Below are 12,649 nucleotides of genomic sequence, written 5' to 3'. Positions count from 1 at the left end.
TGTGGCAAACACAATAATTTTTGATGTTTAGTGGTGGATAAAAAAATATATGATACAACAATAACAGTACCTCATTTAAATGATTGAGTTCTTCTAGAGTGAGTAGGAGCTTACTGGTCCTTCCAAAGCCACAAGGTCACACCCAACCAACTGCCAGCATTGATATATGACCGTCAGCAAGGCCATTAACTTAGCAGGAAGTTAAGTCACTAGGGCTGTTAACATCTCCATTGTTTGACTATATAAATAAGTAAAGCATACAACTGAAAATTGGTGGGGAAATAGTTGCACATTTGAGGAATTTAAAGTCATGTACATTGTGGTGAAAAATTGTGTCTGCTCTGCTGCATCATTTTTATCTGAACTAGGGCTGGGTGGTATGATGATATATATCGTGGTGGTATAAAATGTCTATCGTTAGAGATTTTGCTATGTTGTGTGTATTGTTGTATGTAAATAATATGCCTAGCACAGCACTATTGACATTTTAGAGTGATGTACGCATGAACGAGACAATAAAGAGCAGGATGTGCTTGATGTTAAAAAGAGTTATTAAGCACAATAAGTCGTGAAAAAGAACTCAATGTGGTGCTCGCGTTGACTTACACAGAAAGCTGTGTCTCTCAGCATGAAATCGGTAATTAATTTCTCTTTTTCACATCTTGTTGCGCTTGAATTGTCGAATACACACACTAATTATGCCAAAATGCCTATCACGTGAAGTATTCATGTAAACACAGTAGCTTATGTCTCAAGTGAAAGTAAACAGTTGGGTATAAACCGGATGTGTATTTGTATAATGAATCTGTGCATTCGGTCTTTAAATGTAGGGTAGGTCATTTTCAGAGAGACTAGCAATAGCGAGCAAGCTTTGAAAGCATAAGATCCCACCGTCCCTTCAGAGTGTTTCCAAAGCCACGCCTCCTTCAAAACACATGAACACGTACAGCAGGGAGCAAACAAAAGCATCACGAGAGACGGCGTTAAACTACCTCATGTCTCAAAGCATATAACTTTACAATAATAATGACCATAAACAACTTAAAGAGCACCGAACTGTACCACATGACTGCTGCAGATTAATTTCAGCGTTGATAGTGTTGCCATTAAAACATAAATTCAAGCCAAGAACCTCTCAGAGTATAACGTAATTGGAAGATGGCTCTTACAAATTATGGTAGTTATGGCACGGACGCAGCATAAGCTTGTTTTTTGGTACAGAAAGAACTGTAAAAGGTGGCTGCTGTTTCAGTTGTGGTACTTGATGACATCTGTCTGCATAGCATGAAACGCGCTGATGACATGATGTCTGCGCGAGCAGGGTGCGCGAAGGTATAAAAATACATACTCTGACAGGCAGGTAGGACATCATATCAGTGCATTTGGTCCGATTGGACGTACATTTTATGGTCCTACGCTTTACACAGTCGATATATATACATATAAATACATTTAGACCATTTACATTTAGGGCCCTATACACCCGGCACAATGCGACGCCAGGTGTGACACAAGTGTTTTTTGCTAGCCCGACTCAGTTATCATTTTCACATCCAGCGCCACGTTGCATCTGTTCGTCCATGGGCGTGCTGGTCTGAAAACAAGGCGTGTTCAGGCGCATTGTTGGCGCATTGCTATTTTGAGGCAACTGAAAACGACTGCGCCAGTGACCAACTAAAACCTGGTCTAAAGTCAATGGCTTAGTATTTTTATTTAATTTTTTTTTTTAATTTAAAGTGTGCGTTAGTAATATGTGCCTATAGGCGGGTGCACAACGCATGTACACTGCTTGTTACACAGTGATACCCAGCAGCAGACAAACATTTTTAAATATTAAAAATAAAAAGATTCCTCTCTGGAGAAGCATTCAGTCTTTCCACTTGCAAATTCTACCATGTAAATAGCGAATCCACCATGGCCCAAGCGCAACTGGCTTTTAAAGGGAATGGGAGATGAGACTCTGACTGGTTTATTACACGTTATGCCCAAAACACATCCATGACTTATTAAGAGACTAGGTACAACCCTTTTGGACCATGCGCCTGGCACGATGACCGTTTTTTCCATCGTTAAACTAACAAAAGTGTATTCAGACACACCCTGAGTGCACCTGCGCTGTGCGCTTCAGACCATGCGCTCAGATCTTTAAAATAGGGCCCATAAACTTAATGATTGTTATCAGGCAGGATGTAAAGAGAGTTTCATCCAGCATAACAAAAAATTTTTCTGGAACAAATCTCCTACCCTGCCTTTAAGTGACAGCAGCCTAATAAGCCTGCTGCTCTCTGTGTGGTTAATGTTAATCAAACAAAAGTGAAAATAACTTACTGCTCTTGACTGAATAACTTTTGTAGCTTTATTAACTATACATTTATTTTTTAATTCATACAGTGTAGATTGCAGTATTTTATTTTTACATTTGATTATTCAGTTTCTGTTAAATAAACCTATTGTACCTGAAAAATGTAATTAATATTTTTGTTATATTGTATTTGTTGTTGTTATTGTTTGTAATTTACTTCTTTGTTCTTATTTTTAATAACAAAAATAAAACAAAATAACAAAAGCTATATTGTGATATATATTGTTACTGTGAAATAAAATTTCTCACATTGACCAATTATTGGTCATTGGTATTAGATATTGCTATAAGTGTTCGGTCATATCGGCCAACCCTATTCTGAACGAACAAAAATTGAGGCTACTAATTTTTTCGTAATTCTAAAGCAAATTCCCCCGCTGGCAGTGTTATATTTGACAGCAAGTTTTGATTTAGTTTTAGTCATATTTTAGTCATCTGAATTTTTTTAGTATAGTCAGAAACTCCAGTGAGAAATACTACCTACAGAAACTGAATAAAGTAATCAAATGTAAAATAAAAGTTTATAGTCTTCCTTGAAATCCTTATTAAAGCTACTAAAGTTACTCAGTCAAGAGCAGTTCTAAGTGTTCATTTTGTCTTTTGTTGTTTGATTAACATTAATGACAAGTTTATTAGGCTGTTGTTTCTTTAAGAGCGAATGCACGGGCCGAATATACTGACACACATCCGGTTTTTACCCAAATGTTTACGTTCACTTTAGACCTAACAGTGTTTACATGAATACTCCACACATTGAGCATTTTGACAATTGTGTGTGTATTTGACCATTTAAGCGCAATACATTGCTAAAAAAAACTAAATTCAGGATTGCATCCTGTTTGAGAAAGGCATCTTTCGGGTGTGTCAGTCAGTGTGAGTACAGCATTGACATCTTTTATTCATGACTTGTTGCGCTTAACTCTTTTTAACATCATGCATGTCCCACTTTTTATCTGCTACGTGGATATATTTACATACTGCGAAATAAAAGATATAACAAAATCTCTAACGATAGACATTTTATATCATCGACGCTACGATATATGTTGTCATACCGCCCAGTCCTAATAAATTTACAGGTGTGCAAAAATGTGTGTAATATTCAAACAGGTTTCCTGCAGATTGGCCTAAATTGTTTAAGCCAATATTGCTATGTTGAGTATAGTTGAGACAATGCACTGAAATGAGTTTTTTATCAAAACACTGAAAATGAAATTCAAGTTTTCATTTAGCTGAGAAAAAATAAAAAAATAAAATAAAGTTTCAGTTAGAGGTCGACTGATTGATCTGCCGGCCAATTAATCGGGCCGATATTTTTTGGCATTTTTTAATTAATCTGCATTGGCTGATTGTGCTGCCGAATAATAGGCAGGCGCATCAGCTCAGCGTTGTTGTGGAACATGTGACACTGCCTCTTGAGGCAAGCAGATTACCGTTCCACCGGCATAAAGGCCCGGGAATATTTCATTTTCACAGTTAAGGGCACGAGCCTTTCAAAGTATACTCCTTTGGCTGTAAGTGCGGAAAATCTATCGACACGTGGACTGCTGTGGACTCGCACATGCACTGTTGTATGCAGACTGTCCACACAGTCTCAAAAATTGGGCTGCACACGGACGTGCGAAAACCTGGTAACAAACCCAGCGTCTAAAAAAAAAAAGAAAATCGGCCAAAAATATCGGACAACGGCTGCCCTGATTTCTAAATATCGGCACCGGCCAGAGAAAAATCCATTAGTTTGAAAACGCTGGGGTTGCGTTTCAGTATAAACAGACCAAAACGGAGACTTTTGAAAACGATGGCATGGCTGCCCACGTTCGCTCTGCGTATCCTTGACGACCGTGAAGAATGAACTGCAATCTTTGCTGGCTTTGTTGTCATCTTTAGCAGCCATTGTGCAGTTAAACTGCCTTTTTTTTAATACTGCAGCTACCTACATGCGCAAGAGGCAACTGTTTACACTTGTGTGCGCATGCCCAGTGTGCATGAATGGTCATATGACATGCGTTTTCGGTCGTGTAGTGTAGACGGAGATCATTTCTGAAACACTGTGGAAACGCAAGTGTAGACAAGGATCGTTTTCATTTTAAAACGAAAACACACTAGTGTAACACAGTGTCTACACCAGACGCGACTTTTATCACAACGTGCCGCAACAGCTAAAAGCTGTCTACATTGAACGCGACAAGATGACCGTTGGAAAGCACTTGGACTATGTCAGAAATAGAACGGGGAATCCGTTTACTGTCGGGAATTTGCCCCATCCAGTGTAGACAATATCACGGATTATAATGGGTTCTATTGTCTTTTGACGCGTTGCGTCATGCCGCTCGCGTCTGGTGTAGACACGGTGTAAATGAGCCCTAAGACTGATTTCCATGATTCCATGATTCCATCCATGTATTCCACATCATGGAAATCATAGGGCCTACTACTTCAGCATCATTTTTGGTCACGATAAAGTGCATCCACACTACTGACATGTTTACCTGTTGTGCGTAGAGCTGCACGGTTCTGGATAAATTGAGAATTTTTTGTTTCAAATAGAGATTCTGAGCAGACAACTAAACAAAATAACATAATTTACTAGAGGTTCTGACAAAATGTTTATTACTGCAGTCAATTTAATATGTTTAATTAATTTGAATGAATTATTTTTAAAAAATCGGTTTGAATGAATGATTCAATGACTCATAAATATTTCACTTGTTTCATGACTGGATGAATCAGCATTTTTGAACAAATCTCTTGAATGAATGATTCAATGACAAATATTTTTTTCTAATAGTCATTGTTAACAGTAACAATGTAATTGAAAAAGAGCAAAGTTACTTTCAAAAGGTGATTTACTCTATTTTGATCACTTCCATAAACATCAGTGTTTATATCCGAACTTTAAAATTTTATCCCAGTACTTCTGTTGTATTTAGAATATTTGTAACACAGAAATAATGATACTGTGTGGTTGAAAAACTGTTTCATACTTACTGTATATGTGACAACTGCTCTCTCTGGCTCAGTGACAGCACCAACGCAGATCTGAATGTTCCTGTGTGATTATCTTTTTTTTTTTTTTTTTTTCAAAGGTTTAATAGACACAGGAGAATCGTTGTCATTAACGGAATAAGATTGCGTGGGTGTTTGAATTGAGATCGCAATCTTTTAATGATTAATCGTGCAGGTCTAGTTGTGTGCATGAAATAGACACTGACAGTCAAAAAGCATCATCGGAAAAGCATGGTTTACTCTTAAAAAAACTGATATTTTTTCTTTTCTTTATGTGCTGCTTATTATATTGAATATTGCCGAAAATTTAATTGAACCTTCTCATGGTTTACGTATAGTTGTCTCTGCATATTAATATGGAATATAAGATTTATTTTAGATTATACACTGCAGCTTTAAGGCTTCATATTTTATTTTGTGGATCTATCTATGCCACTTGCTTTGCAGAAATTAAAGGGAACTACGTTAGACACGGTCTCAACCTCATTTTACCATGTTAAAAAAAAAAAAAAAAAAATCTAGCCTGATTCTTTCGAGTGGTTTTCGTAATCAAACAATCACAATTAATAATTTCCAGATTGTGTATATTTTATTGATCTTTGATTTATAATTCCAGTTGACATTACATTTCAAAGCAGATAGATATTTATTATAGAAAATGTTAGATATGTAAAACTGATTTTAAGAGAGACATGATTCAGCTAAATTATCTTTTGCATTTTTATGTAACTACTTGTTTAAAATCAGCTCAAGGAGTTTTTTGCTTAAAAGCCAAACCACATTGCTTAAAATTGTCATTTACTTTTTCATATTGCAGGAAACAAAGTAATAATTCATGTGTAAATGCATATTTTTGACATTTCAAATCCAAATGAAACATTGATATATATGCTTATTCAAAAATGTGCTGTTTATGTATTGCTTCTCATTAAACCGTCAAAGTATCACCAGGGTAAAAGATTGAGCAACAGTAACAGGGTTAAAGACACCAAAGAGCCCATTGATTGTAGCTAGATGCCGTTCCATGAAATGGCTGCAGTGTTGTTTTTTTTCTGCTCTTCCTTCTTCGTGAAGAACAGTAGAGCTCAATCTGAGCATGCTCAGTGTGGGCCATGTCAGAGCTTTATACAGAGAGCTGGTCATGTGACCTGTGCTCAGGGACGGTGCATGTGTGGGAAGATTGCTAGTCGTTTGGAGAGTGTAAATTTGTTTACACCTCCCCCATGAATGAAGACCACTGCTTAAGGCAGGTACAACCTTGTTGCTGGAGGGTTTGCAGGATTATTTCCATCTCCATTTTTGCTTTTGTGGTCAATGGAACAAGCATTGCCAGATAGCTGCTGCTCCCAACTGGTTTGCTGTAGGTTTTTTGAAAGGAATGGACCCGGTACTCTAAAACTCTGTTGTTTTGGAGCATGGAAATGAGTGTTTCTTCTGATTTTGGATATCATCTGATTCACCTGCCATCTTTCTGATTAACTGATTAAGCTCACATTCCAGCATCTGAAGAGCAGGCCTGTTTGAAGTTGGGCAGGAACTTGTAGCAATCTCAGTTCAGAGAGTTGATCCTGCGCTCATCCCAAATCAGACAAGCAGAGGATTTTTCCTGCATGGATTTTTTTCAGGTGTAGCTGTACGCCGAAACCGTATTCAAGTTGCGTACCACGCGTCTTCATCAACTTGACAAGAATACCCACAAATTATCTTGATCTCTTAGATCTGTTTTAAAACTCACTTGCCAAGTCATTGACCATTAGAAAAACTGAAGCCTCTCAAGTTCCTGTCAAGTCTTAGACAAAAACATTATCTAAGCATTATTAGATGGTTTGCTACATTGTTTTTGCATTTGTCTTCAGTGGCAGGAAAGAAGAACTTGAAAGTAGGATAAACTTGAGCAGCCAAGCATATCGAGCCAATTATGCAGGCAATCCTTGATGCTTTTCTTGATACCCGAGTGATATCGGCTGCCTATAATCAGCAGTGCAAAACATAGTCTGCTGTTTCTCTTGCTGGCAATGAGCTTTGTTTCGCTGATCGGTCCTGTTGTAGATTCCATTGAGGTGAATACTAGGATCCCTCTGCATTTGTAAGAAGCTCTTTTGCATGCCTGAAGCCATCTGGATTCATTTTCTCAAAACACAACTCTGTGTGTGTGAGTGTGTGTGTGTGTGTGTGTGTGTGTGTGTGTGTGTATATATATTATAAATGCAAGGAATGAATAGGCCATCCAAATAGGTTGTGATAAATAGCCACACTGTCACTCTCTTTTCTCTGTGTTTGTATCTCTCCCTCCTTCCTTCTTATTCTTTTCCATCATTGTGCTGTAGAAAACCAGGAAAGCATAGTAAATCTTAGCCATTTCCCAACTGAAACATATGAAACTACATTGTTGCTCAGTGGAAAAGATCTTCAGGGCCTTCTCAATATGATAAACATGGCTTCTGGGAAAGCGGACTCTCAGTGTCAGTGGTATGAGGTGACTACAAAATGGCAGTGAAACTCCTAGCATGCAGGCTTCAGTTGTGAAGCTCCGTTCTGTGGTGGTGTCAGTAGTGCAGTTATTTGGCAGTATGACAATCAAGAGACTTTTTCTGCCCCTGCCAAGGTTGCAAGACGAAGCCTTGAAGCGTGTTGAGAAATGCTTCTTACAAAATCAAAAGGAATTTCATGAACTTTCGTTCTTGTTAAGATCTATTTCATGGCTGCAAAAGTTTTGCTATCATGCAAAGCATTCATACTCCTCATATAGAATGTAGTCATTACCATACATTGCATCTTATGTATTAGTACTGTGAAAGAATTTAGAGCCATGGAACAGCTGTGTATACCTAAGATTTCAGTATTGATTAGTATGAGGGCACTAGATTTCTTTCAGAGAGCAATGTATAGCCTACAGGGCAATATTTTATGAACTGATTAGTCCTCCTGCTTTGTATAGCTTTGAAAAATGTAGATATGTGTCATAAAAAATGGGGTTGTGAAAAGCTGTTGGGTTTTTTTACTATTTGGAAGAACAATACTACATGGTTCCTGGCAATGGTGGAGGAAAATAAAACAGTATTACTGTCTACTTCCTGATGAGACTGTCCATGACCATACATATTTAAACATTCTTTTGTATGTGTGTTTACATACACTACCGTTCAAAATAGGACTGTTAATTTACATAAATTCCCAAATTCGATCGTTGTTTTAAATTAACAATCAATTAATCTTTAACTTTAACCTTTTAAATCCAAATCCCAATGTTTTTTAACAACTACTTGCTTAACCAACACAAAATAGGTGTTATTTTAAAGCTTAGAAGCTTGGCTTTACAGTGAATATGGGGAATATGGCCGTCACTTAACAAGTGCTTTTAAATTTGCTGACATATTAGAAGTGCTTTATTTTCAAAGAGTGAAAAAATAACTGTATAATCTGTAAAATCATCATACATAACAGATAAACTTGTGTCATGTATTGTTGAAAAGATTTCAACTAGCAGTTTGTAACTTTGCGAAACATTAGTAAACTATAGTAGATCACATAGAGCAGGTGGTCTGGAACGAGCCAAGACAATGCGTAGATCATGGAGTGTCATGACATGCTGCTTGGCTAAAGCTATAGGACTTCTGGGATCTTATCGTGTTGTGATTTTGATGCAGTGTTTTCCAACTTCTTTCGAAAGTTTATCCAATGGAAACTGGATTTCGGATGTGGTGGGCCGGACACTGTTTTACAGCTGGAGCACACTTGGATTGGTTTGATTGCAGATTGACAGGTCTTGATTTACCATGCGCTGTAGAATAGGAGCTCACAGCTGAAACAGGGCTGGAAGACCATTGCTCAAACAGGATATTATTAATTGTTGTTTATTCTATCTACTTTTATTGTGGATTTAATTTATTTGGACCCTTGATTATGTTTCGAAATAAACAGCTAGCCTACCTAATCCACTGCATGGATTAATACATATAGAATACGTAACTACGGCACGCTCGCTTCATTTTTCCTTGTGGGTCTGCCGCATGGATTTTGCGGATAAGCCGCACGTACCTCAAAACTACGCACTCTAATGATGACCTTGCTTAATCGACCATCGATACGTTTTATTGATTAAATTATTATTGACAATTAATCAAACGTCGATTAATCGTTAGCATCCCTAGATGAAAAGTGTGGGGTCAGTAAGATTTTCAGCGTTTTTTCAGCAAGGATACATTAAATTGATCAAAAGTGACAAGTTATTTTAAATTGTAATAATATTTGACAATATTACTGTTAAATGCAGTCTTGGTGAGCATTAGAGACTTCTTTCAAAGAAAGAATCTTAAAAAATCTTAGCGACCCCAAACTTTTGAACGATAGTGTATTTACCATTTAAATGATAAGTTTAGTTGGGACAAATTGAAGGGCTTGTCGCCTTTTTTTTTTTTTTTTAAGTAGTCAATAGGCTTAAGTTGTGTAATCTGTTAATCATGATTTGCTACTTGTCAGTTTCAGGTGGTTTTAGGGGGCAGGACATTCTTATTCTAGATCGTTTGATTGGACAAAAATCAGTGCAGTGCAGGATGAGTCATTAACATTTTTTGGTGTGTCTTCCCTGCAAAACTACAAAACTGTGTGAAGGCCTAGAAATACACTAGCATATCAATGGCCTAAAAGCAAAAAGGCATGGGCTTAACTTGTTTTTTTGTTTGTATAATGGAATATTTAAATGAATTTTTCATTGAAAAGAGCGAAATGAATTGAGCTAGTCTTTTTCCTCATGACTAGTATACAGCTTGTTGAAATATACCAGATTGTGCTGTTGAAACTATATCTGTGTATCTGTGAAATATGCTATTCCTGAAGTATCTTTTAAAAGGAGTCATTTTACCTTCATAGACTCCAGTAGACAGCCCTTGATAAAAGTGCTAAATGATTTCAGTTTTGGTTCCAGGGAAATTGAAGCTGATTCGCAGAGACTATATCTTCAGTGTTTTTCATTAGCCTTTGCTAGCAATTACATGCTTGACCACCAGCCCGTTTATAAAGCAGCATGTTGATTTCTGCATCTGATTAAAATACAAGTGTACCAAACAGCTTGTTTTCAGACAGATTTGATTTATAACCAGCATTAAGAAATGTTTTTGCCACTGGCTTCTCTAGGCCTTGTGTCTCTTGTGACATCCGTGCCCTACTAAGGGGCTCAGTGGAGATAAAGACCTCTTGAGAGATGACAACAGATTAGGGATAACACAGTCTTACTCCTGGTTCCTGTGGTAGACAGCAGAGATTCAGGTTTCTATGGCTTCACCATACCTTTCCTGGTCCTTTCCAGCAATGAAATGGCTGCCTGAAATCGTTGTTGCCCTGCTCTCAGGAGTGGAAAAAAAATTGAAATTTGAACTGACTGAGCATGCTCAGTGTGAGCTTTAGCTAGCTCGGCCGACAGAGGGAGCCTCTAGGTCACATGATCAACAAGCCGGTTGAATGCTTGCATGCGGGAGGAGAAGAGAAAAGAGGAGCAGTCAGCTCGAAGCTCTTTCTCCCTCAACGGAGGCCATCGTTGTGAAAGCAGGTATGAAACCAATGGAGGAACACCTTCGGTGATTCAATGCTTGGGTTCTTCATCATGCTGGTTCTGAATGTGCATCGTTTGAGACTCATCATCTTGATACCTTGTGTTTTGCCATCACTTACTCATCTCACCATTCACTTTCAGCCCATTGATGTTCAGAGGAGAGAAACGGTCTGAGAAATGACTGAAATATGGCACCCAGTCTTCCTCTTAAGCTGTGAGCCAGTGCTGTAGTCAACGGCCCTCTCAGCTGAAACAAGAGTGTGCAGTGTCAAAATCCGTTTGAGCTTGAAGCCCTCAACAGTGGCTTTTCCTTCCTTCACAGAGTCAACGTTTGAAGCCTTGGGAGAAAAAACAGGGGATTAATAGCGTCTGTGGTCAGATGGTTGTTTCTTCTGTTGGCACTGATCTTTAGAGTAATGTAAAGCAAGAGAAGAGGAGTGGTTTCTCAGTACTGGGCAAGCAAACAAGTGGTGGTTCAGTTTTACATGCTCGCATCTCATTTTGAATCATCTCTTTTGATGTTCTGTACCTTTCTTTAGTTTGTATTTCTTCATTCTGCCTGTTTTGTCATCTTCATTGGTCTGGATCTAAATGATTTTAGATGCCTCTAAAGAGTGGAGACGTCCCAAAGCGTACTGCATATTATTTTATTTTTGTACAATCATTATGAAATATACATTTTAGTTCCTTTTTTTATGCAGTGTTGCTGTGTTTATTATAAATGACATTTCTGTGCACATCATTATTATTATTTTTTTTAATCCATGCGCACTCGTAATCTTTAATCAAAAGCATTCACGTTCGCTCACAACATCTCTTCACCGGTCCAATGATGTGAACAATCCAATCTTTTCCAGATGTCCAAAAAATCAAGTCCTGCCCTACATTTTTCTTGTTTGAGAAGCCGTTTCACACAAGAAAAGACAATCCACAGTTTCTGTTTCATGGCGACATTAAATAACATTAAATATGGTTACTTTGAATTTAAATCTAACTTTTGGCAGTCAGATCAAATATTGATGTTGGAAATGGCTGATGTTACTTCTGGTTCATCTGTTACACTGGAAATGGGCTGGCAGGTCAAGTCGATTGTAGGGGCATTGCCTTGTGGGATACAGTATTTCTCTTTGTGTGCTCTGATGCTTAATTTGCACATTTTGCCCAATAAGTAATATGAGTATTTCATGCACAATATGCACAGTATGCATACTACATCCTGCAGAAATGGTAAGAGTAGTATGCGAACATAGACATATTGTTCAGGAAGAACAATGTTTGCAGGCCCAGACCTGTTAAGAGATCGTAGGCTGCAAATTTGAGGAGACTAGGCTAGAGTACTTCGGAAAACTTGCTTTTTGTCTGTTTCCAGTTTAGTGGTTAGTCTTTGCTGCAAGACCTAAATGAGGCCTGTTGTTTTTCCCAATCTTCTTATTTCTTGTTCTTTTTATGTCTCCAAATGTGAACAGACTAAACACAATGGTATAAAGTCATGTTGAGTTTCAATTTGTTTGGTTCTGTATTCATTTTAGATTCATTTTGTGATGATAATCCTTTTTAGTTTTTGTGTATCAGACTTGTTTCAGTCCTTATTTGTTGCTTTTCAGTGGATTGGTCACATTGGCTCATATTTTGGTTTCTTCATTGATTGCCATTCATGCGTGAGTCACAGCCGCAGCTGACACACCGGACTGTGGCTTCGGCTCTGACGTTTGGCTGCACACGTAACTGGATAT

At 37.8% G+C, this 12,649-nt stretch overlaps 1 protein-coding gene across 10 annotated transcripts in view; it reads left to right on the top strand.

Moving 5' to 3' along the window:
• Positions 1-12,649, top strand: part of ehmt1b (euchromatic histone-lysine N-methyltransferase 1b) — a 34,771-nt gene that overhangs the window by 2,742 nt on the left and 19,380 nt on the right. For 3 of the 10 annotated variants that reach the window (XM_051876924.1, XM_051876920.1, XM_051876929.1), the window contains exon 1: positions 6,684-7,428. The exons of 1 other annotated variant lie outside the window; for it this stretch is intronic. In XM_051876924.1, the coding sequence (XP_051732884.1) occupies positions 7,384-7,428 (45 nt within the window). In that variant the 5' untranslated portion in view covers positions 6,684-7,383. Of the gene's footprint in view, positions 1-6,544; positions 6,619-6,682; positions 7,429-10,815; positions 10,914-12,649 lie in introns of those variants that run through there. 6 more of the 10 variants (XM_051876928.1, XM_051876921.1, XM_051876925.1 and 3 more) reach the window with 6 other exon arrangements.

Source organism: Ctenopharyngodon idella, chromosome 21, assembly GCF_019924925.1.
Source record: "Ctenopharyngodon idella isolate HZGC_01 chromosome 21, HZGC01, whole genome shotgun sequence".
Taxonomy (NCBI): domain Eukaryota; kingdom Metazoa; phylum Chordata; class Actinopteri; order Cypriniformes; family Xenocyprididae; genus Ctenopharyngodon; species Ctenopharyngodon idella.
The sequence above is the reverse complement of the archived record's forward strand: the minus strand, read 5'-3'. Positions and strand labels throughout refer to the sequence as shown.